Genomic DNA, 25940 nt, shown 5'->3' with positions numbered 1-25940 from the left:
AAAAAGCTGGGCAGATGTATTTGTAGACAGGGGAAGATATTCATGTGGAGTAAGTCACAGATGCTGGAGTACCTACATGCTGGGGAAGTTGATAATACACTTGACAAGGACACGAGAGTGGAAATATGATGTTTCTGCCCACTTAAAGGAAGTTGTTCTCAAACTCTTTACCTTAGAATCCCTTTACATTCAAATTTGGTGAGGGCACTGTGCTTTATTTATGTGGGTTATATCTGCTAATATTTACTGCATGAGAAATCAAAATTGAGTCATTTGTAAAATATTTTGTAAATATTTATTTTTCATTCATAATAACATATTCACTTTGTGATAACATAAATATGTTTTTAATGAAAAATAACTATATTTTCCAAAGCAAAAAAAAAATGAGTGAGAAGAATGGCATTATTTTACATTTTGTAAATCTGTTTAATGTCTAGCTTAACAGAGGACAGCTAGATTCTTTTTTCTGTTTCTATATTCATCTATTATGACACAATATGGCATAGAGTATCTGGACAGTGCCACTATCCACTAATGAGACAATGAAACTGAAAAAACAAATAACTTAGTATCATTATGAAAGTAGATTTGAAGAACCTGTGTGCCCCAGAAAGTCTTGGGGAACCCCATGGATCCCTGAACTAAACTTTGAGAATACTGTCCTAGGGTTAAACCTACAATATATCCAACTGACCAGATTTGGTAATGACCATGGGTCTACTCATGGGGGTCTGAGTGATCTAAGAAAAGAATGGATCAAGGATGAACGATGAATTTGGATATGAAAAACCAGGAATAGACCAAAAACCCTAACACAATGAAGGAGAGTCTGAACAGTGAAATTATAAGGGAAAAGCTTGTTTTAATAGAAGAAAATGCAAATAAGATTATGAACTCTGATTCCAATGTGGAGGCTGTCTTCCTTATGCTGTATATTTACATTCTCACCTCTGTCTGGGTAATTTCTGATTTATACTAGAGTCAGAGCCAGTCATTGGTGGTAACAGTGAGGCTTTAAGACTATCTCATAATTTAGATTAATTCTAAGTTTCTGAGAATACTCTACTGTCTACAAGTGGAAGTACTTATAAAATCTGTAGTAAGAGTATTAGTAGTACCTATGAAATAATGGTCACAAAGTTCAGGAATTTATGTTTTAGGATCTATAATAATTTTATTTTCTATGATAGTCAAACCCACATGTAATATTTATAATTTAAATTATTTCAGTGCCTGAAGTAAGGTTACACAAGATCTTCAAAGGTAGCATTTTCCATATCTGTAGCTACAGCTAGGATCTCTTCAGAAGCAATAATACTATTAGTATGTGTAATGCAAAAGACTCTATTGGTAGATATGGCATTTGGAATAGTCCATAGGAAAATAAAGTGCATTTTTTTAGCATTACTAATTACATACTCTACTGTAATATCAATAACTGTTGGTATAGAAACCATTTGAGTGCCAGGAGTATCACCAGTGCTCTCAGTTACGGTATTATGCCATGTGACCCAAGAAACAAGTTGGGCTACTTCAATAACTACATCTAAGGCAATAGTATTTACAGAGCCTAATGTGGTGTTATCTGAGATACCAAAGTTACCTGTGAAATCTGTAGTAAGGATATATAGGATATATAAAACATCTGTAGTTTAACTGATGAGGTTATAGGAATAATAACTATAATTTAAAAGAATAAGAGTACATATTATGGCTGCAAAATAAGTACCCACAGCTGCTTTGGTGAAATCTATAAGGTTTGTAAGCCTTCCTAAACATGTCTGCAACGACGAGTGTGTTTGGAGTAGCTGTGTCTTTTATGGCTAAAGTACTAATATTTGTGAAAACTTAAGTAGCATAAGATAGAGTATCTCATAACTGATTTGCTATATCTGTAATAGTTGTTTGAAGGAGTTATATAAGGTAACTACCCCGCCTTGAGTAGTAATCATGGAACTTGAGTAGCATTTATGGCATTGGTAATATAAGTAGGTGAAGTAGCAGAGGTATGTACTGTACTATCAGGAGTGGCAGTATTTAAAGCATATTTTGTAATACTTGTAGTATCTTTGGTAGCACTAGTTGCAGTAATAGGTAAATAACTAGCCACAGAATTTGTTACCATGTGGGGAGTTTGTGAATCTAGACCAGTAGCTGTTATTGTGTCTGAAGCTGTTGTGATATTTGAAACAGAAATGTGTGTAGTGTTACCTGTAACACTGCTGGAGTTATCTGCATCAGTAATATCCATGGTGCCTATATTAGAAAGATTTGTAGGAGCTAATGATGTGTGGCTTAAGGCCAGTGTTGTAGTAGTAGTAGAATGGGGAGTAGTGAACTGTGTGATGTGTGTGGTGAATTTGTCTGTGGAAGTAACTGTTGTATCCGGACTTATGGTATTATCTCTGGTGCTGGTAATAGTGACCATAGCATCTATTATCATGGTACTTTTTGTATCAAGAGTGTTGAAAATTATGGTGTTTGCATTTGTAGGGGTAGTAAAATTAGTAATTTTATCAGTAGTGAATGTATGACTTGTTGGAAACATGCTCAAAATAGGAGTAATAGAGCTAGGAATAGAAGTAAGAGTATGGGTAGGAGTGGTAGGAGAAGTTTGGTAATAAGTAGTCATGCCAGGAATAGTATTACTACTTGTAGTAGTAGCATCAGGACTTGGAGAAGGAGTAGTCACAATAGGAACACTATTACCAAAAGAAGTAGTTGTTATGGAAATACTATTACTAGTTGTATTACCAGCAGACATTTTAGCTAAAAGAGAATTTGTCACAGAAGCATCATTATTTGTGCTAGCAACATCAGCACTTGTAGGAGAAGTGGTTACCATAATAACAGCAGTATCCATAGCATTACTACTTTCAGAGAAAGAAGTGGTCATAATAGAAAAACTGTTGCTAGTAGTGTCAACACCAGTATTTGCAAGAGAAGGAATAGCTGTAATTGGAACAGTATTATTAGGAACAGTATCATCAGTCCTTGTATGAGAGGTAGCAGTTATATTAGCAACATTAGTACTAGTGCTAGCATTAGTAGTATTTGTTTGAAAAGGAGTACTTATATCATTAATAGTAGTACTAGTGCTAACATCAGTAGTAATTGTTAGAGAAGGAGTAGTGGCAATAAGTACAGTAGTACTAATGGTGGCATCAGCAGTACTTGTCAGAGAAGGAGTCACTGAAATGGGAATGGTAGCAATAGTACTCACAGTAGTACTACCTGTAGGAGAAGGCATAGTGGTATTAGGAACAGTATTATTAGTGTTAGCATCAGCAGTATTTGTAGGGAAAGGTGTGGTTGTAAAAGGAACACTAGCCCTAGTGCTAGCACCAGTAGTACTTGTAAGGAAAGGAGCAGTTGTATCAGGAACAGTAGTACTAGTTGTAACACCAATAGTACTTGTTGCAAAAGGTGTGGTTGTGATAGGAACAGTAGCATTAGTGCTAGCAGTAGTAATATTTGTCGGGAAAGGGACAGTTGTATCGGGAACAGTAGCATTAGTTGTAACACCAATAGTACTTGTTGGAAAAGGTGTGGTTGTGATAGGAACAGTAGCATTAGTGCTAGCAGTAGTAGTACTTGTAGGGAAAGGAGCAGTTGTATCAGGAACAGTAGTACTAGTTGTAACACCAGTAGTACTTGTTGCAAAAGGTGTGGTTGTGATAGGAACAGTACGATTAGTGCTAGCAGTAGCAATATTTGTTGGGAAAGGGACAGTTGTATCGGGAACAGTAGCATTAGTTGTAACACCAATAGTATTTGTTGCCAAAGGTGTGGTTGGGATAGGAACTGTAGCATTAGCGCTAGCAGTAGCATTTGTTGGGAAAGGGGCAGTTGTATTGGGAACAGTAGCATTAGTTGTAACACCAATAGTACTTGTTGGGAAAGATGTGGTTGTGATGGGAATAGTAGCAGTAGTGCCAGTGGTAGTATTTGCACTGGCAGAACTGGTGATTGTCTCAGAACTGGTGGCATTGGTAGTAGATGGAGAAGGAGGAGAACTCATTGGGATGGTGCTTGTCTTAGTTGGAGTGGGAAGTACAGGATCACCATCAATCCAAGTAACCTCAGTTAACTTTTCCAGGTTGATACTCTTGTCAGTCAATTGAATAGTTAGTGTCTGCCAGAAAAGAAGAGAAATAAATGGGTATTTTGGAACTTAAACCTCACATGTAGGTCACCTCTTAAATCATAACTAAAAAAAAAAGTTTATATCCAGTAATAGGATATAAACATTCCTTTTTAGGTTAGGTCACATTGATTTTGGTCAGATATTACAGAGAGATGCTGTGTGCATAATCCCTATGCTGGAAATCTTTTCTTTTCACTTCATTTAGTCAGAACCTTATTGTTTACAAATATTTGTAGCTGTGATTAAAACCAACATTTATTAAAATCTCTTTGCTTTGCCATTGGGTTTTAGTCCTCTTGACAGCAAGCTGGTTTCATGTTTTCCTCACTCCAGACAGTATAGTGTCTGGCACATACTAGGCATCAGATATGCCATAGAATTTTCTCAAATACCTCAAAAAGAAGGTATTCAAGGATTTTGTGCACAATCTTAACTGGAAGCAATTACTTGCAAAAAGTGGTTTTGAACTCAATAGTCCAGGTAAAATGCTTCAAGGTAAATACCCAGAAGAGGCTAGAGGGAGAAGATCTATTTGAGTGCTCAGAGGGGCCATTTTCTGAAGTCCAAATACCATCAGGGCACCCATTTCAGTTTTTAGAACACAAGAACTATGGTTATCCATTTTCACTTTTCTAAACCATCCCCTATGGGTTGCTGGTTCTGTATTTATGATGTCTTATGTTCTAAAATTGAGATACCTTTTTCTTTGTGGTTGGCTTTGGTAACTATTGGCATTTCATCTTCCAAAATTCTGTTTTAGTTGGTTCTAGAATCCTCCAGTAGGGCCTGCTACTTATGTCCCCCTGTTTTATCAACCGTTTAATCTTATACCACAGGTGGGATGTATTCATTTGATGATTACCACAGTTTACTGCCAATTTTCATCCACCTGTAAGATCCATCCGTTTGATCAGGGACATGAATAACTGCAGGAAGCATGGGGGAAACCTTCAACAGCTTTAGGGAATCACCTTTGTTTTAGCCTTTGCAGCGGAAAAAAGTTTTATTTTGCTAATGTGGAAGACTAATCTATCAAAACACAGCACAGTTTCTTTGGTAAATACATGGAGAGGATCTCATCAGGCCAGTGATCAATGACCCCTAGGCTATACCAGAAAGACCATTAATGTTGCACATTTTACAATACGATTCAACATTTGCAACTTTTCAGGAACATATCTATTGCACATATTTATAACCTTCTAATACACGAGAATATAACAATGATAATAATTTTAATTGTTAGCAAAATTATTGGTGATAATTTTGCAGAATGATAAAATTTACTTATGATATGCTAATATTCCTTTCAGACCTACCTGATTATAAGGGTCACTCATGAAATTTGTCTCCATAAATTGCCAGTTGTCATAGGTGAAATTGACTTGTGTCACATAAGTAGAGTTCACACCCCAGATTCTAATATATCCAACTTTCAGTGGATTCGAGTCACTCAAATACTTATTGTGTATGGTCTGGATTTGCAGGATGTTCTATAAAGAGTTCATAAAGAGAAAAAAATAACATATTGTTGATAGACTATGGTCCATATTAAAATATTAACAAACCTAAATTTACTTTTCTTCTATCAGTTTGCTATTTCTATTTATGTATTTACATTTTTATTGATACATAATTATACATATTTATGGAGAACATGTGATATTTTGATACACGTATACAATGTGTAGTGATCAAATCAGGGTATTTAGGATATCCATTATCTCAAATATTCATCATTTCTTTGTTTGTTGGTTTTTTTTGAGACGGAGTCTTACTCTGTCACCCAGGCCGGAGTGCAGTGGTGTGGTCTGGACTCACTGCAACCTCTGCTCCTGGGTTCAAGCGATTCTCCTGCCTCAGCCTCCCAAGCAGCTGGGACTATAGGTGCATGCCATCACACCTGGCTAATTTTTGTATTTTTAATAGAGACGGGGTTTCACTATGTTGGCCAGGCTGGTCTCCAATCCCTGACCTCGTGATCCACCCACCTCAGCCTCCGAAAGTGCTGGGATTATGGGCCAGAGCCACCATGCCCAGCCATATTCATCATTTCTTTGCATTGGAAACATTTCAAATCCTCTCTTCTACCTATTTTGAAATTTACAATAAATTGTTGTTAACTATCATCACCCTACTATGTTACCAAACACAAGAACTCACTCCTGCTATTTAACTGTTTCTTTGTTCCCACTAACCAACCTTTCTTTATGGCTCCCACCCCTTCCCAGCCTCTGGTTATTATAATTCTACTCTCTACACACTTCATGAAGACATACTTCTTGAGTATCTGCTATAATAAATTTGGTAATGCCAAAAATAAGTTTATTGTACCAGCATTATGGAAGTTATTTTCCCTATATTATAAGTATTCTTATAACCATTTTGAAAAGAAAATATTATTATTGCTATCTTAGAGATAAGGAAACTGAAGCTCTGGAAAATGAAGTGAGTAGTCCAAAAAAATAACATATTGTTGATAGACTATGGTCCATATTAAAATATTAACAAACCTAAATTTACTTTTCTTCTATCAGTTTATTATTATTATTTTGCCCATTAGTTGATGCAGTTTCTTCATAGTGTCAATGGTCTGGTAGTGGTTTTTTCTTTTCCGTATTTAGTGCTTCCTTCAGGAGCTCTTGTAAGGCAGGCCTGGTGGTGACAGAATCCCTCAGCATTTGCTTGTCTGTAAAGGATTTTATTTCTCCTTCACTTATGAAGCTTAGTTTGGCTGGATTTGAAATTCTGGGTTGAAAATTCTTTTCTTTAAGAATGTGGAATATTGGCCCCCATTCTCTTCTGGCTTGTGAGGTTTCTGCAAAGAGATCTGCTGTTAGTCTGATGGGCTTCCCTTTATGGGCAATCCAACCTTTCTAGCTGACCTTAATTTTTTCCTTCATTTCAACCTTCGTGAATCTGACAATTATGTGTCGTGGGATTGCTCTTCTCAAGGAATATTTTTTGTGGCATTCTCTGTATTTCCTGAATTTGAATGTTGGCCTGTCTTGCTAGGTTGGAAAAGTTCTCCTGGATAATATCCTGAAGTGTGTTTTCCAACTTGGTTCCATTCTCCTCGTCACTTTCAGCTACACCAATCAAACATAGGTTTGGTCTTTTCACATAGTCCCATATTTCTTGGAGGCTTTATTTGTTCCTTTTCATTCTTTTTTCTCTAATTTTGTCTTCACGCTTTATTTCATTAAGTTGATCTTCAATCTCTGATATCCTTTCTTTTGCTTGATCTATTCAGTGATTGATACTTGTGTATGCTTCATGAAGTTCTCATGCTATATTTTTCAGCTCCATTAGGTCATTTAGGTTCTTCTCTAAACTGGTTATTCTAGTTAGCAATTCCTCTAACCTTTTATCAATGTTCTTAGCTTCCTTGCATTGGGTGAGACCATGCTCCTTTAGCTCAGAGGAGTTTGTTATTACCCACCTTCTGAAGCCTACTTCTGTCAATTTGTCAAATTCATTCTCTCTCCAGTTTTGTTCCCTTGCTGGCAAGGAGTTGTGATCCTTTGGAGAAGGGGCATTATGGTTTTTGGAATTTTCAGGCTTTTTGAGCTGGTTTTTCCTCATCTTCGTGGATTTGTCTACCTTTGATCTTTGCTGTTGGTGACCTTCGGATGGATTTTTTTGCGTGGTCATCCTTTTTGTTGATGTTGATACTGTTGCTTTCTGCTTCTTAGTTTTCCTTCTAGCAGCCGGGCCCCTCTTCTGCAGGTCTGCTGGAGTTTGCTGGAGGTCCACTCCAGACCCTGTTTGCCTGGGTATCACCAGCGGAGACTGCAGAACAGTTAAGATTGCTGCCTGCTCCTTCCTCTGGAAGTTTCATGCCAGACAGGCACCTACCAGATGCCAGCTGGAGCTCTCCTGTATGAGGTGTCTGTTGACCCCTGCTAGGAAGTGTCTCCCTGTCAGGAGGCATGGGGGTCAGGGACCCCCTTGAGAAGGCAGTCTGTCCCTTAGCAGAGCTCCAGCACTGTGCTGGGAGATCCACTGTTCTCTTCAGAGCTGGCAGGCAGGAAGGTTTAAGTCTGCTGAAGCTGTGTCCACAGCAGCCCCTTCCCCCAGGTGCTCTGTCCCAGAGAGATGGGAGTTTTACCTACAAGACCCTGACTGGGGCTGCTGCCTTTCTTTCAGAGATGCCCTGCCTAGAGAGGAGGAATCTAAAGAGGCAGTCTGGCTACAGCGGCTTTGTGGAGCTGTGGTGGGCTCTGCCCAGTTCAAACTTCCTGGTGGCTTTGTTTACACCATGAGGGGAAAACCACCTACTGAAGCCTCAGTAATGGCAGACGCCCCTCCCTCCACCAAGCTCAAGCTTCCCACATCGACTTCAGACTGCTGTGCTGGCAGGGAGAACTTCAAGCCTGTGGATCTTAGCTTGCTGGGCTCTGTGGGGTTTGGATCCACTGAGCAAGACCACTCGGCTCCCTGGTTTTCCAGGGGAGTGAATGGTTCTGTCTCATTGGTGTTCCAGGCACCACTGGGGTATGAAAACAAACAAACAAACAAACAAACAACTCCTGCAGCTAGCTTGGTGTCTGCCCAAACGGCCACCCAGTTTTGTGCTTGAAACCCAGGGTCCTGGTGGTGTAGGCACCTGAGGGAATCTCGTGGTCTGTGGGTTGCAAAGACCGTGGGAAAAGTGTAGTATCTGGGCTGGATAGCACTGTCCCTCATGGCTTCCTTTGGCTACAGGGGGCTATCATACTGGATAGAACAGCTCTAAAATATGCTCTCAATCTGGTGTTTTAAAAGAAATCTAAGTTAACTGGAGTCTAAACAGAATGATCAGATCTGGAAACCACTATAAGCAGGAAACAGAGGAAATATGAAGTTAGCCTGGTGATGTATAATTCTAAGAAGACAAAAGGAATAACTGAGAGACATCTTCAAATATGTGAATCACTGTTATAGAAAAAAAATAGATTTCTGCTATACTACTCCTAGGTTAAAGTGACTAGGTAAAAATAGAGAAGCAGAACCCAGGTTGGACCTAGAATGATCCTCCTCATACTCTAATTAAAATTGTATAGATGATCCATGGGATCATTTAACATGCAAGGTGCATTGATTGCATCACTGTTATGAATTATTCACCCCTTACAAATCCATACCCTTTTCCATGCAATTTTGCAATGCCCTCCCACTCCAGTTGAGGCATTCTGTCCCTCCTCTGTCTCTGGGCTTGACCATGTGATTTTGCTTTGGTAATGGGAAATTAGTCAACTCGATATAAAAAAATAAAAAATAAAAAGAACTAAGGGATCTCCACTTTTATTTTTTTATTTTAGCCCTCTTCCATAATTATGAAGAAGCCATGCCTAGACTTTCCCATAAGGCCATGATAAGTTGTATGAGAGTCAGCTGACACCCCCCCCCCAGATATGTGAATACACAGCCAAGATTATCTAAACAGCCCAATAGAGCCAAGACTGACTGGAGATGTATGTGAGCTGGCAAAGATCAGCCAAGACCAGGCCCAGATCCTCTGAGCCCTGCAAGCTCATGAGTCAAGTAAGTACTTATTGTTAGATGCCACTAAGGTTTTGAGGTCTTTCATGCATTATTGCATAATTAATAACTTATATAGCATTTTCTTTCAAAATTTATCAGCCAGTAAATTTCTCATCTTTGGGAAACATATTATACATTTAAGGCCCCATTTTTTCCCCAGCATTGTATGAATTCCAAGTTCCTTTTCATAGAGATGGTATGCTGAAAAACTGCCAAAATAAGGATTGTTTCTTTCTTATTTTAAGGACAACAGACCTGGATTATAAAAGTAAAGGCAAGAAGAACCTCCTATTAAGATGTGGGATATTACATTTACACAGTTGACTGTAATGTTTAATCTGTAGACAACTGGGAAAAGATTTATAAAATGTAGTAAATTAGTCTTACCTGAGCTGCTATAAAGTTTGCCAAAAAATAATTTCCATTTTCATAGGTATCTGCAAACGAGGAAAAGAAAAGAATAAACAACTACTAACTGCTTCAATTGCAGCAAATAATCTTGAGCATGGTCAGAAAATATCTCTGTGGGGTCACAGTTACTGATGATTGTCACCTCTCTGAGGAGTACTGAAGATAGTGGCTAAAAGACTGTTTCACTGCATGTTAGTGTGGGGATGTGCAAACAGAAATGGGTACCTTGCCGGGGAGGTCAGAAGATTACAAATGCAAGAGAATCTGGGTTGAACTAAGGATAGATTAGCTGAAGTGTGGAGACTACTGTTTGGTTATTCTGTACGAGACAGCAAGCATGTAGTCATAGCAGTTCACATAGCTATCATGTTAAAGACTATGATGATAAAGCAGAGGCAGGTGGTTAGGAGTTTAGGCTCCCAAGTCAGGTAGACATGGAATGAAATCCCAACTCTTGTACTTAATAGTTGTGCAACCTCAGACAAGTTACTCAACATTTTATCATCTATTGAGTGGATATAATAGTGCCCACTTAATGGCAGTAAGGCACACAGTGTTCTTCTTGTGCAGAATAAGTACTTAAAATTGATTGCTCACTGTCATCGAAGTCATAATCAATCTTCACCTTCACCATTCTTCTCTCCCTACTCTTAGCTCATCCTCCCACAGTGCTCCAGATTCCAAGCACTTCTGCCTCTGTAGAATTTACTCCATCAGTTCTTCCCTATACCTTCTCTGCTTCTTCAAGCTACATTTATGCTCCAGAGTACTCTGTTCTGGTAACACTTTTACTTAATTCTATTTATATCAAGCTACTACCACGTCTCCTTTTTATTATCATACATCTTAAAAAGGTAGCCTTTGCTGGGTTGGGCACGGTGACTCATGCCTGTAATCCCAGCACTTTGGGAGGCCAAGGTGGGTGGATCACGAGGTCAGGAGATCAAGACCATCCTGGCTAACATGGTGAAACCCCATCTCTACTAAAAATACAAAAACAAAATTAGCCAGGTGTGGTGGTGGGCGCCTGTAGTCCCAGCTACTCGGGATGCTGATGTGGGAGAATGGTATGAACCCAGGAGGCGGAACTTGCAGAGAGCCAAGATCGCGCCACTGCACTCCAGTCTGGGAGACAGAGCGAGACTCCATCTCAAAAAAATAAATAAATAAAAATAAGTGAATAAATAAATGTGGCCTTTGCTTGTTATGTCTGTGTACCCAACTCATAATTCAGTCTTACATCTCCTAAACTCCAGCTCCTATGTTTCCTTTTTCCATGGAATTGACCCTTTCTAAGTCACCAGTGCCATAGTATATAAAATCTAAGTATCTCCTAATATTGTTCAGGATTTTTAGGTCACTTTGACCACACACCTCTCCTTTGAAATACTTCTTACTTTATGTCTCCTTCCCATATGGTTCCTATAACTCCTTGTTTCTTAAAAGTCAGTTTCACTTCATGTTCTGTTCTTGGCCCTTCTCAACATTCCAACTCTTGTCAGTATTCCAACATATTCTCTCCCAAACCAACTCACTCTCTAAGTATTCTAAATTACTTCTACTTTTATGGAAGCAATTATACAACCCATATTTTAAAATTTAGTCTTGGCTAGAAAATGTAACCTGGGCAAACACTATAGCCTTTTCTAGCAGTTAATAAAAAATTGTAAAGAATGGGATTCTGTCAACATGTTTTTTAAGATTATCCTTGAATTAGCCATTATATCACCTTATGTGAGGAAAAGTTAAATAAATGGTTCCAAGTCTGTTAACAGAACATTTAAGTTACACTTACACTTACACTGTATCTTAGTAGTTTAAATTTGACTTTTAAGCCTGTCTGATTTTAAAAGTGATAAAATTCCATAAAATTTAAAAGTTTGAAGTTTCAGGTACTATTAATTTTTAACCTTAAGACTAAAATATACTGTAACAGAAAGTTAAAATTTTGTAGGAAATGGCTTTGTTTACATTTTCGAAACATATTGCTCATAGAGGGTTGATTTTGCATACTAATTGTGATGTTATTAACCTGCAATGACATTACTCATCTAGTTCTAATCAGTTAAACCTGTATCAAAGGACTTTCCATGTTCTCTTAAAACATTGATCCTCAACCAGCAGTAAATTTGCCTCTCTGGGGACATTTTACAATATTTAGAGATCATGTAGTTATCTTGAAGATAACTTTGTTTTTGACATCAAGTGGGGAGAGGGCAGGGATGCTGCTAAACAGCTGTAATAACCAGCCCAGCCACCACCACAAAATAATTACTTAGCCCAAAATGTCAACATTGCTGAGGTTGCAAAAACCTGCTTTAAAATAAGGCCCATTTTTGAAAACGAACAAAATTGAAGAACTCCTGCTTCCTGATTTTAAAACGTACTACAAATCCACTGTAATCAAGACAGTGCAGTGCTGACATAAGAATAGACATGTAGATTAATACAATAGAACTGAAAATTCAGAAATAAATCCTCACAGTAATGGTCTATTTATTTTTAACAAAAATTCCAAAATAATTCAATGAGAAAATAATAGTCTTTTCACAAATGGTTCTGGGAAAACTGAAATCCACACACAAAAGAAAGAAGTTAGACCCCTGTCTCACACCATATACAAAAATTAACTCAAAAAGAACCAAAGAGTTAAATGTAAGAGCTAAAATTATAAAACTCTTAGAAGAAAACCTAGTAGCAAATCCTTGGGATTTTGTAATGGGCAATGGTTTCTCAGATATAACACCAAAAGCACATTAAACAAATGGGAAAAAAATAGATAAATTAGACTTCATCAAAATGTAAAAGTTTATGCCTCAAAAGAGGCACCTGCTAAACGAGAGAAAATATTTGAAAATCATGCATCAGATGAGGGACTTTTATCTAAATTCTATAAAGACTGTTTATGACTCAATAATAAAGACACTTTAATTTTACAATGTGAAAAGCATATGAAAAATCATTTCTCTGAAGAAAATGTACACATGGATAATAGGTACATGTAAAGATGTTCAACAACATTAGTTATCAGGGAAATATAAATTAATCAAAACCACAATAAACTACAGCTTTTCACCCACTAGAATGACTATAATCAAAAAGATAGATAATAAATGTTGATAAGGAAGAAGATAAATCAGAACCCTCATACACTGCTGATTCGTATGTAAAATGGTGCTGCCTCTACAGAAAACAGCTGGATATATCATCAACAGTTAAACATAGAGTTACCATATAAGCCAGAAATTTCACTCCCAGGTGTGTATAGTACACAAGAGAGTTTTTAAAAGTGTGTCTATTCAAGAACTTATACTCAGATGTTCATAGCAGCATTATTTATAATTGCCAAAAAGTGGAAACAATCCAAATGTCCATCAATTGATGAATGGATATACACCAAGTACTTGTCATGATCTGACAACATAAAATAGTCTGCAGTCCCATTGGCAAGAATGTCACTGAGGTACCAAAGTGTTGAATGTCTCATCATGAGCACTGACTCCTTTTATTATCATTCCTTCCTCACCTAGCAAACCCTTGATTAAACGTTCACCTTTCACAAAGGCTTAATTTGAGAAAAAAATGTACTTTCCCAAGAGACAAGAATATTAAAGTGCATTTAATAAATACAGTTCTTAAATTTAAAAATTGGCACTGTAGTATATTATGCCCTTATAAGGCTCAAGTCCTGCCACAGCTTTGAAATCCAGGACGGCTGGTCAACCTCCTCTTTTTGACTTTTGGGTGCCTTATTGTTTTATTTTCTTATTAACCACACTAATTTTATTTTATTTACTTGTTTATTTTCATTTTGTTTTCATAAGTTAGACATGCTAATTTTAATGTAAAGTATCTCATATTAAATGTTTAGAATAGAGTTTTATTTACTTTACATACAAATGACACATTTTATTCAGAACTCACGTGCCAGGAATGTTTTACGTATGTTAAATCATTTTATCCTCATAAAATTACAACAGAGGTGTATGTTGTAGATAATAAAGAAGAAATGAGACAACAAAATGAAAGTAATTTTCCAGAAGACACACAACCAGAAAGTTACTGAGATGGTATTCAAACCTAGATCTATTTAATTTCAGAATACCACATGCCTCTTCTAGAGTTTCTTATCAGATTATGTTAAAAAGAAAGTCCAAAGACTAAACTGAGCTTTGAAGAGAGAAGTTGTTTAATCCCTTCATATTTTTTCTTTAGCAAGTTTTCACCCATAAATGGATAATAAAACCATTTGAAAAATATCTCTCATATATCATATTAAGTGAATATAGGGTTATAATATATTATCCATAAACTGTTAGGAGAAATTTAAAATATTATTTAAAATGCCATCAAAAACTTAAATTACTTAGGACATATTTAACAAAATATGTACAAGATCCATACACCAAAAATTATAAAACATTGCTAAGAGTAATTAAAGAAGATCTAAGTAAATGGTAATTATATAGAGATAGACAGGTAGATAAGTAGGTAAGTAGATGAGAGAAAGAGACAGAGGAAAAAAAGAGATGACAAATATTCAAAAATTGATCTTAAGAATAAAAGCAATTCCAGTCAAAATTCCAGAAGGTGGTCTTGTTGTTAAAAATTGATAAGTTGATTTAAAACCTGTGTGAAATACAAAAGAGCTAAAACAACCAAAGAAAAACAAGAACATGAAGAGTATTTCCTTCTAGGATTTGTATAGTTTGAGGTCTTACATTTAAATCTTTAATCCGTCTCTAGTTAATTTTTTTATACAGTGAAAGGTAAGGGTTCAGTTTCATTCTTCTGCACATGGCTAGCCAGTACAGAGTCTCTCTCCACTGCTTGTTTTTGTCAACTTTGTCAAACATCAGATGGTTGTAGTTATGTGGCTTTATTTCTGGATTTTCTGTACTGTTCTATTGCTATGTGTCTGTTTTTATAACAGTACTATGCATGCTGTTTTGGTTACCATAGCCTTCTAGTATAGCTTGATGTTGGGTAGTGTGATACCTCTGTCTTTGTTTCTTTTGCTTAGGATGGCTTTGGGTATTTGGGCTCTTTTTCTGGTTCCATAGGAGTTTTCGAATAGTTTTTTTCTAATTCTGTGAAAAATGATGTTGCTAGTTTGATAAGAATAGTGTTGAATCTGTATATTGCTTTGATTCTTTGAATCCACGAGCATGGAATGTTTCTTTCCATTTATTTGTGTCTTGTCTGATTTCTCGACATTGGTCTTAGCAAAAAATTTTGGCTAAGTCCCCAAAAGCAATTACAACAAAAACAAAAATTGACAGGTTGAACTTAATTAAACTAAAGAGCTTCTTCACAGTGAAAAAAGCTATCAACAGAGTAGACAACCTACAGAATAGGAGAGAGTATTCACAAGCTATGCATCCAACAAAGGTCTAACCTCCAGATTCTATAAGAAACTTAAATCAAGAAGCAAAAGTCAAATAACCCCATTGAAAAACAGCCAAAAGGCATGAACAGACAATTCTCTAAAGAAGACATGTAAGTGGCAAATAAACAAGAAAAAATGCTTATCATCACCAACCATTAGAGAAATGCAAATCAAACCCACTATTATTAAAAAGTCAAATTATAACATATGTTAGCAAGGCTGCAGAGAAAAGGAAATGCTTAAACACTGTTGGTGGAAATGTAAATTAGTTTAGCCACTGAGGAAAGTAGTCTGGAGATTTATCAAAGAAATTAAAACAGGACTACCATTCAACCCAGCAATCTCATTACTTGGTATGTACCCAAAGGAAAATAAATCATTCTACCAAAAGGACCCATGCACTCTTATGTTCCTCGCAGCACTAGTCAATTGCAAAGACATGGAATCAACACAGGTGCCTATCAACAAAGGATTGGATAAAGAAAAAGTGGTACATACACACCATGGAATACTACACAGCCATAAAAAAGAATGAAATGTCTTATGCAACAGCATAGATGCAGCTGGAGGTCACAACCTTAAGAAAATTAACACAGAAAAAGAAAACCAAATAATGCATTTTCTTACTTTTAAGTGGGAACTAAACACTGAGTACACATGGACATAAAGACAAGAACAATAGACACTGCAGGCTGTTAGAGAAGGCAACAAGGAAGGGGGGCATGGGTTGAAAAACTACCCATTAGTTACTATGCTCACTGCCTGGGTGACGTGATCCATACCCCAAACCTCAGCATCATACCATATGTCCATGTAACAATTCTGCACACGTACTTCCTGTATCTAAACTAAAAGTTGAAATTACAAAAATTTACCATTTTATATAAGGAACTTGAGCATCTGTGGAATTTGATACCCACAGGGGTCCTGGAACCAACCCCCTATGGATACCCGAGCAACAGGGGTCCTGGAACCAACCCCCTATGGATACCCAAGCAACAGGGGTCCTGGAACCAACCCCCTATGGATACCCAAGCAACAGGGGTCCTGGAACCAACCCCCTATGGATACCCGAGCAACAGCTGTACTTCTTTCCAGCCAGCTTCTCCCCACTCCTGAGCCTTCCTTCCAGGATCTGGCAACTACTGTTCTGCGTTCTGTCACTATAAATTAGATTTGTATTTTCTAGATTTTATGTGAATAGAATCACACAATATGTACTATTTTTTGTATTTTTAGCATCTTTAACTTAGCAAAATGCTTTTTACATTCATTCATGCTGTTGCATGTAAAAGGAATTAATTACTTTTTATTCCTAATAACAATCCATGGTGTCTTCCATGGTAATATTCCATGACTGTTGACCAATGTACTTATTGATGAATATTTCAGTGGTTTCATTTTTTGACCATTAAAATGAATCTGACATTATTATTTGAATGTAAGTTATTTTGTGGTGTAATATTTGCATATAACTTATACACATCCTCCCATGTACTTTAAATAATCTCCAGGGTACTTATAATACCTGATCCAATGTAAACATTATATAAATCATGGTATTCTGTATTGTTTACAAAATAATAACAAGAAAAACATGTCTGTACATGGTCAGTATAGATGCAACTATTGTAGGCTAACTACATTTTCAAACCACAGTTGGATGAATCCACAGGCTGACTATAAAAGGGGAACTTTTGGGGTTATAAAAATATTTCACATCTTTATTGTGGTAGTGGCTGTACAACTGTACACATTTGTCAAAACTTCACTATATTCTTAAAATGGATACATTTTATTTGTATAAATCACAACTCTTTTAAAGGTGATTAAAAGATAGTAATATCACTTCCAGGAATCTACTCTATGGACATATTCTAAAATGGAAACAATGGTTAACACTCAAGGATGTTATTTATGGGCTGGGAACGGTGGCTGACACCTGTAATCTCAGCACTTTGGGAGGCCGAGGCAGGTGAATCACTTGAGGCCAAGAGTTCGAGACCAGCCTGGCCAACATGGCGAAACCCCATCTCTACTAAAAATACAAAAATTAGTGGGTGTTGTGCCACACACCTGAAATCCCAGCTACTCAGGGAGGCTGAGCCAGGAGAATCACTTGAATTAGGGAGGAGGAGGTTGCAGCGAGCTGAGATCACGCCACTGCAGCCTGAACGAAAGAGTGAGACTCAAAAAAAGAAAGAAAAAAAAAAGGGGTGTTATTTATAACAGTGAAAATCAAAACCATCCTGTACATATTATCTCAATAGAATTTGAGCATCATAATAGTATTTATAAGGAGTAAATAATAACGTTCACACGCTTCTGTCATTATGTTAGAGGAAAATAAACAGGATTCACAAATTAAATATGCAGAACGTTTTCAGTCATATTAAAAATTAAGCATTTTCTTAATATAAAAGCCAAAGTCAGTACAGCAAAAATATTAAAAGTGCTTCTATTTTTTTTCTAATTTTCTATCTTTAACATGTGTTACAAAGAATATCTACTCCTCTAATGAGAATTTCTTATCTTTATAATGAAGGAACCTAAAAGAGAAGGAATCTCTAGAAATATTAGAAGTGAAAAACAAGCTATAATTTCAGAAAATGTGGTATGTTGCAAGATTAGAAGGTTCTGGTGCACAGTAATAAGTAGTGAACAGTGAGAGTCAGCTGGTAACAGTGTGTCCATATTTCTGTAAAAAGTCTGAGTTAGAGGGTGTTCTGATGATAATGACAAATCTCACTTATCTGAAGTAGAACTAACATATTCTACCTCAACTGGGGAAAGGAAGCATACAAAGTAATATTTCACTGATGTAAGTATCCTTTGAGCAATACTTCATTCCCAGTTTATAAGTCACCAAGAAATTTTCTAACCTCTAAATTGCCTCCTGAGCAGGCCTATGTGTGAGGAACAGGGTGCCTGGTATAGATGGCTGACCCAAATAATAGAGTCATGTTTCTGTCCCATTGAGAATGAATTAACCATCAGCGTGATATTTGCATCCACACTTTTTTTAAATCAAGAGTGAGACAGTTATACAGAGATAGATCATCCCTGACTGAATAACAGCAAGTTCCTGGACCTACAAAGGTAGGGACTGTACCCCATCTATACTAACTACAGTATAATATAAATGAGCAGGCAAAAGTTGGAAAAATTCTCCAAATGTTATTGCCTTATTGTCAATAGGCAGAGAGAGGTTTTCAATTCATACTAATTATATGCCAAGCCTCTATGGTATGATTTTTCTCAATGATGTACGGGGACCCTGGAAAGTTTATACTCACCAATGCTTTGTCCATCATCCCAGAACACCTGGCCTTCAGCTTTCCCATTGTCATCCAAAGCAACAGTCAATCCCATAAAATTCTGTCGACTACCAAAAAAAAAGATGAGTTATTTTTCTCTAGATTGTAAGTTGTAAGAATAAAGAACAGACTGTGTTAAATCATTACTTATTTAGAAATAAAAGAAATGTATTAAATATGCATATAAAGTTCTAAAAACAGGTAAAATAGATAAAATATAAGACACCTAAAAGTTAATGGAAAACATTTAAAATTTAATAAAACATTTGATTTAGCTTCAATTTCCAAAAATCAAATATACACACAAGTAATATAATGAAATATTAATTTCATAGGAAGAAAATCCCTGAAAAGAGAATCCTCAGTAACTTCCAGGTTGCCACAGAATAAAATGCAAAGTAATTGGCTTGGCATTCACCATTCCCCAGGATCTGATCCTAACCTGCTGGAGTTTTATTTATTTTATCGCTTCCTTTATCTGTGCTCCAGTTAAACTGGATAGTTTACTGTTCCCAAACCCAACCCATTTTTCACCTTCAGTACTTTAATCTGACCAGGATCTCTCTTTCCCTTTTTGTACATTCAGATCTCATTCATTATGCAAGATCCAACTCAAAGCCCTCTTTCATATAAACCATGCATTACACCACAAGGCTGAAAGTTAACTTCTCTCCTTTTGAGTTGTTAATGTTTTTATGTGCCTTTCTTGATGTGACACGTTCTGTTTAATCAATGATTTTATAAATTTGTACATAGTATATGTGTAATTTACATATGTGTGTGTACACACACACAACACACAAACATGTCTTTCCTCTGTTGACCAAAGTAGACCTAGGAATGAGACTCAGTCCTACCTAGTCCTTGTTCGATCACAAGTCAAAGAGCTCATTAACATTCCCTATTCCTTTTTGATAGTGTGGAAAGAGAAACATTTTTCTGCCTTCAGGAAAATTTTTGCCTTTGATACAGCACTACAGACAAAAAATGTGTGTGTGTGTGTGTGTGTGTGTGTGCATATTTTAACACACTTTATGAACTCATCTTCTTCCAGGTCCCACTCAGAAAGCACTCACAGGATCTGACCAGTAAAACTGTTTGGCAATTTAGTTTCTAATCCACATATCCCTGGTGAAGGTGGGACAGCCTCCTGTAAGGCTTCCTCATTAGGGTATAGCAAGAGGCTGTGAGACATCACCTCTTCTCCTCACCTGGAGTGAGTGTTCATTGCAGGCTCTTGCCAGGGCAGGATGTAGCCTCCTCTGACATGAAGGTTGATGTGGTCAAGGGGAGCCTTCAGGATTTTCCTCTGACCTGTCGATTTGCTGCTAGTTCCCTAGAAAGGAGAATACAGGCAAAAAATGATGAGCGATAAATATATTAAATGAGAGCATGTTTAATTACAAGTCCTTCCTTTCATGGGAAGCATGTTAGAAAGTCAGCAAAAGACTGCAAACCTAAAGAGAAAATCTCTAATCTTTCATTTTTGCTTAAGACTGAAAATCTAGACTTTGTTTCTCCAGAAAAGTTGAGAGGTAAGGGCAAGGGTGAGCGGGGAGCTTCAATGAGATGTAGGTGCTCAGATTTCATCTACGCTCTTACACATGCTTTCATTTAAACAAGCCTTGCCAAGGCTAAAAAGGTCAAAATTATTGCCTTAGAAAATATGTACTTGGAATTAGAAGGCTCTATCGACCTCTCCACCTCCCCACCCTGCATAGACCAAACTCGTTCCTCACAAATATATTAGTTCTTACCGTGCTATAGTCATACCAACGGGCTCTCGGAAAATAAGCAGAGATCTCAAATGTGCTCTGAAACATAAAATTGACATGTTGTTATGAATATTTCAATAAAAATGTTTCATTTTCATTTTCAAAACACTCTATAGAATTAAGACAAAAAATGAAAATTTTATTAGTGATTGCAACAATTTGAGGGATTTTATTAAGAAAATCCTGAAAATTATTCTTCAAAACTACAGAAAAAATGTATTTTAAAAGTATATGACAAAATTTTAAATTGAGAAATCAGTCAGTGTAGTAAAGGTTTCATTAACAGAGAGATCGTTTAAAAAAGAAGAAGATCTCCTGTAGATGTTCTAGAAAGGCATTCACCTGAAAATAGTGAGCTAGACAAAACCAGATGATCTTTAAAATGCTTTTCCCATGATTTCAGATCATGTGATTGAAGGGTTTCTGATCTACAGTGAAGAACTCACAGTTTCCAACACAGGGCTGATTAAGATAGCAGGACCCAACATGAACTGATGGTCTATATCCCATGTTGTCCTGTCATCCGTAAACCTTAAAAAATAAACGGGGAAAATTCACCTATCCTCTTATGACTGCTACAGAGGATTATTTGCAAGACATGCCTAAACCTGCTGCTTGGGGAAAGAGACTGTACTCACTCATGGAGAAGGGGTCGAACAACAGTGCTGCCCTCAACATGAGCTTTATGCATCAGAGTATAGAGATAAGGAAGCAGGGTGTATCTGGTCTTTAGGACTTTTCTGGACAACATCTCAAAGGTTGAATTCCAGGCCACAGGATCTTGTCTCTGTAGGGATAAAGGAGCATATAGTGGATCACCTTTTCTTCATTCCATCCCAGTGGCATCGGAAAAGAATCAATGGGCATTTATTCAATATGTAGGTTACAAGCCACTTATCCCTTCATTCCTGGCCTACCCTTTCCCCCTTCTCTGCCACCCTACAAAATTAGAATTTCTTGCTTTCTCCTTTTTATCACTGATTCCTAAGTCCCTGGAATAGGTCCGGCTCTGGCCCTCTACATGTGTAGAGGGAGAGGTTTCTGTGTAGCACCAACATATCTTGGATGAGTTTGAGTAAAATACAAATTCAATATTCTTAAAAGCAAAGGGAGCTTCTTTCATTTTAGCCCCATGGGGAACTATAAAAACTTTTCCTCATGGGTGCTAATTCTCCAGGAGATGAGAAAGGGTATATTTCTAAAAATTACTGATAATTCCAGAGTTCTGAACTCTGTGGATTTTCCAAGAAATTAAGATTCTGGTGATGTTCTCTGATTTTTATCAGGAAATGAGTATAATACTCCTGGGGTTTAAAAAGAAGTTATGATTTGAGGGTATGCAACACGTGGAGCATGAACTGCTGCCTCACCCTTGTCCCAATGTTGTTGTGGTTTCTGGAAAATGGATAAAATGCCCCCAGTTGCATCCAGCGAACACACATCTCATATTCAGCATCTCCAAAGAACCCACAGATATCTGCTCCTGTCTGAGAAGATGCACAATGAGAGCATGAGGTGGGAATTTCATGAGGCGCTGACTCACTAAAATCTGACTGGGCAATTAATAATGGTCCAAATGTGACTTACATAAGGTATTCCAAAGAGACTGAACTCCATCATGCCTGCAAGAAGAAGCCACAGCTGTGTTAGATGAAGGAGCACTTTGGGAGGAGAGTGAAGCCTTGGCCTGATTTTTCCTTACCCCATTAGAAAGCCCTGGACCATTCATGACGAAAATATTGAAAGATGGGTGTAAATTAAAATCCATGCCCAGAGAGAACTCAGTTCTTGTTAATTTTACCACCACCGAGATGATGACAGAGACATAACCAGTGCTGCTGAACAGCACAAACTCCAGTGCCCTCCCTGCCAGCACAGGCCCCTGGGAATGAGCCCACACACCAATGATAGATTTCCCCAGCTGGTCCCACGCAGCTGTATTGTCTCCCAGCCAGTGTCCTCCCCAGCGTCCAGAAGAGGGAAATGTGGAGCGGGTGATGACGATCCCTCGCTGTCCTGTCACCTCCTGCACAGCTCTGATGGGAGGGGAATAAGGAGGTGAATTGAAGAAATGAACTCCTTTACAGGAAGTAACTGCAGCTTGGAGCATGAGGTGGTGAGGGTACTTTGGTCCGAGTCAGATAACTTCTTCCCAGAAAGAATCTGTTGTCTAAAAGCCATGCTAAAGATCCCAGCAAACTTCACAGCAAGACTAGAGGTATATCTGCACCTAGAATGTGCGTTTCATTTTTGAAAAATCTGATTAATTAACTATCTCCCTGAAGTAAGAGAAAGGGGTGGGAGTGAGGGGAAATATAGCTATTTATGGAACAATTCCTCTATCCCAGTATTATACTGGTCACTTTCCTATGTGGTGTCTCATAACATCATGAAAAGGTGTCTTTACACTCCTTTTACTGTTAGAAAGCTACGGTTCAGAGAAGTTAGAAAGGCATTCACCTGAAAATAGTGAGCTGGACAAAATAAGACGATCTTCAAAATGCTTATCAAAGGTCGTTTAAAGAGTAAAGAGGGTCGGGTGTGGTGGCTCACACCTACAATCCCAGCATTTTGGGAGGTCGAGGTGGGTGGATCGCTTGAGGTCAGGAGTTCAAGACCAGCCTGGCCAACATGGTGAAACCCTGTCTCTACTAAAAATACAAAACAAACAAACAAACAAAATTAGCCAGATGTGGTGTGCACACCTATAATCCCAGCTACCTAGCAGGCTGAGGTAGGAGAATCACTTGAACCTGGGGAGGTGGAGGTTACAGTGAGCCGAGATTGTGCCACTGCCCTTCAGCCTAGGTGACAGAGCAAGACTCTGTCTCAAAAAAAAAAAAGGGTAAAGAGGAGGCCAGGCACAGTAACTCACACACGTAATCCCAGCACCTTGGGAGGCCAAGGCAGAGGACTGCTTGAGACCAGAAGTTCAAGACCAGCCTAGGCAACACATTGAGACCCTGTCTCTACAAAAAAATAAAATTAGCTGGGCAGGGTGGCGCACGCATGTCTGTAGTCATATGGCAGGAGGGGAAAGAGGAAAAAAGAATAAGGAGGCAGATCTGGGATCCAAATAAAAGCTACAGCATTTTGGAAATATTCACTGTGCTTTTCTATACCTCAAAAAGCAAGACATGTTTTGCACACAGAGGCAAATATACATAAAAGATGTTTATCTTTCAGTGGAAGATAGATCATCTGCACACGCCCTTAGAAAATGACAATTGTGTGAGGGAAAAATCAACTGAACAAAAGAGAAACTCTATTAACAGAGCCTAACAGATCCTAGTATCTATACAATCCAAGTATTTGCTTTAAAAAAGCATCACAGATCAATAGACACAGATGAATTAGTCAATAAACGATGTTAGGAAAAGTAGCTGACTACTAATGTGGAAACTAATCCATTTGGGTCACTTCCAATTTTTCACACCAAAGCAAATCCAAAAATGAATGGAAATACACACACACACACACACACACACGTTCTATTAAAACTGAAAGAAGACATAAACCGCCTGATTTCTACAAGAGAAAGGAATTTCAAATAAAAACAATGGACAAAACATAATGAAGTAAAAGGTACAGATTTAACCATACACAAATTGGAAAAATGCATATGTATGTACGTGTGATAAAGAAATGGAGGTAAGGATCACTTAGATTTTTATAGTAGTCTAGATGAGAGGTAATGAAGACTTGGAATAAGGCAGGAAGATAGAGTAGTGACTGATGTAAAGAACTGAGTCACCAACTGAAAGCAGAAAAAGAAGGAGAATCTAGGATGACCTAAATGACTAGTTAAACTTGATTCCTCTCACTAAAACAAAGAATACTGGAGAGGCCGCGCGTGGTGGCTCACGCCTATAATCCCAGCACTTTGGGAGGCCAAGGCGGGCGGATCACCTGAAGTCAGTAGTTCAAGACTAGCCTGTCTAACATGGCAAAACCCTGTCTCTAACAAAAATACAAAATTAGCCGGGCATGGTGGTATGCACCTCTAATCGCAGCTACTAGGGAGGCTGAGGCAGGAGAATTGCTTGAACCCAGGGAGGTGGAGGTTGCAGTGAGTCAAGATCAGGCCGCTGCACTCCAGCCTGGGTGACAGAGCGAGACTCTATCTTAAAAAAAAAGGAAAGAAAGAAAGAAAGAGAGAGAGAGAGAGAAAGGAAGGAAGGAAAGAAGGAAGGAAGGAAGGAAGGAAGGAAGGAAGGAAGGAGGGAAGGAAAGACAGCAGGAGGACAGATTTAAGGGAGAGACAAATAGTTCAACATTTTAAGTATTAGGTTTGAAGTGCGTATGGGACATCATAAATGAGACATCTATGGGCAATTCTAGGTTTGAAGCTCAAGAAAGGTCTGGGTTGGGAACATAGATTTGGGGGCCATCTGAATCCAGAATGTATCCAGACTTTCTGGATCATCCCAGTAGAGTTAATTGATTTTCCCTCTCGTATTTGACTCCTGTAATCAGACAATGAGGTCCTTGAAAGCAGGGACTGTGACTTATCCGTCCTTGTACTCTTCTGAGGTAAGGTTATTTCTGAGGATACAAAACATCTATTTGTTTTGTGTGTATTTCATACATAGACATGGATGTTTTCCTGAAGAACTAGTTTTTCCTTGGTTGGAAAAGCCTCAAGCTAGGTGTAGAAAGCAAGACCGTGAAAGAGCAACTGAAAGATGAAGATGTAAAGAAAGTGGGAAAGGGAAGAAGAGTTTCTGTTCGGAAGACCATTTGCCCCTGGGTGTGGAACATCCAGTTGATAGCCCAAAATCAATAGTATCACCTGTTGATAGCCCAAAATCAAATAGCATGAGGTTCTTGTAAGCTCTGCGGACAGAAGGCAGAGAGCTTAGATACTTGAGCAGAAATGGGCAGTTGAACAGAAAAGATCACACTCTGTCCTGGAAAGAACAAGTCTGAAATTTCCCCATGACATTGGAAAATGGCAAAATCTCAGAAGGATAAAAGAAAAGACAAACGGACAGATAAATATTTATAGAAATAATGGCCAAAAACACATACATTGAAAACTAAAAATAATTGTTGAAAAAATTAAAGATCTAAATAAGTGGGAAAACATCTCATGCTAATGAATCAAAAGAGACTTAATATTGTTAAGATGGTAATACTCCCCAAACTGATCTATAGACTCAGTGTAAAACCTATCAAAATCCCTGTCTTCATATTAGACATAGAAGACAGAAAGTCTTCATAGAAGAAGTGACGTTTGAATGTTGCTTAAAAGAAGAGTAGAAATTTTCTTTTGGCAAAGAAGGGGCTTGCAGGGCAAAGAAAGCAGCAATAGGCTGGGCGTGGTGGCTCAAGCCTGTAATCCCAGCACTTTGGGAGGCCGAGGCGGGCGG

General features: G+C 37.8%; 1 protein-coding gene across 1 annotated transcript in view; it reads right to left on the bottom strand.

The window, feature by feature from the left end:
* Nucleotides 1–394: 394 nt before the first annotated feature.
* The window catches only part of MGAM2 (maltase-glucoamylase 2 (putative)), a 107540-nt gene continuing 81994 nt past the window's right edge, over nucleotides 395–25940 (bottom strand). The window contains exons 38-48 of the mRNA XM_017891086.1: nucleotides 22471–22604; nucleotides 22156–22190; nucleotides 21939–22055; nucleotides 21207–21355; nucleotides 21015–21099; nucleotides 20551–20607; nucleotides 20005–20129; nucleotides 18773–18861; nucleotides 10064–10113; nucleotides 5470–5643; nucleotides 395–4138 (exon numbers count right to left, since the gene is read on the bottom strand). Of these exons, the coding sequence (XP_017746575.1) occupies nucleotides 1952–4138; nucleotides 5470–5643; nucleotides 10064–10113; nucleotides 18773–18861; nucleotides 20005–20129; nucleotides 20551–20607; nucleotides 21015–21099; nucleotides 21207–21355; nucleotides 21939–22055; nucleotides 22156–22190; nucleotides 22471–22604 (3202 nt within the window). The 3' untranslated portion in view covers nucleotides 395–1951. The remainder of the gene's footprint in view (nucleotides 4139–5469; nucleotides 5644–10063; nucleotides 10114–18772; nucleotides 18862–20004; nucleotides 20130–20550; nucleotides 20608–21014; nucleotides 21100–21206; nucleotides 21356–21938; nucleotides 22056–22155; nucleotides 22191–22470; nucleotides 22605–25940) is intronic.

Source organism: Rhinopithecus bieti, unplaced genomic scaffold (genome assembly GCF_001698545.2).
Source record: "Rhinopithecus bieti isolate Rb0 unplaced genomic scaffold, ASM169854v2 scaffold_20175, whole genome shotgun sequence".
In the NCBI taxonomy this organism is placed as follows: domain Eukaryota; kingdom Metazoa; phylum Chordata; class Mammalia; order Primates; family Cercopithecidae; genus Rhinopithecus; species Rhinopithecus bieti.
The sequence above is the reverse complement of the archived record's forward strand: the minus strand, read 5'-3'. Positions and strand labels throughout refer to the sequence as shown.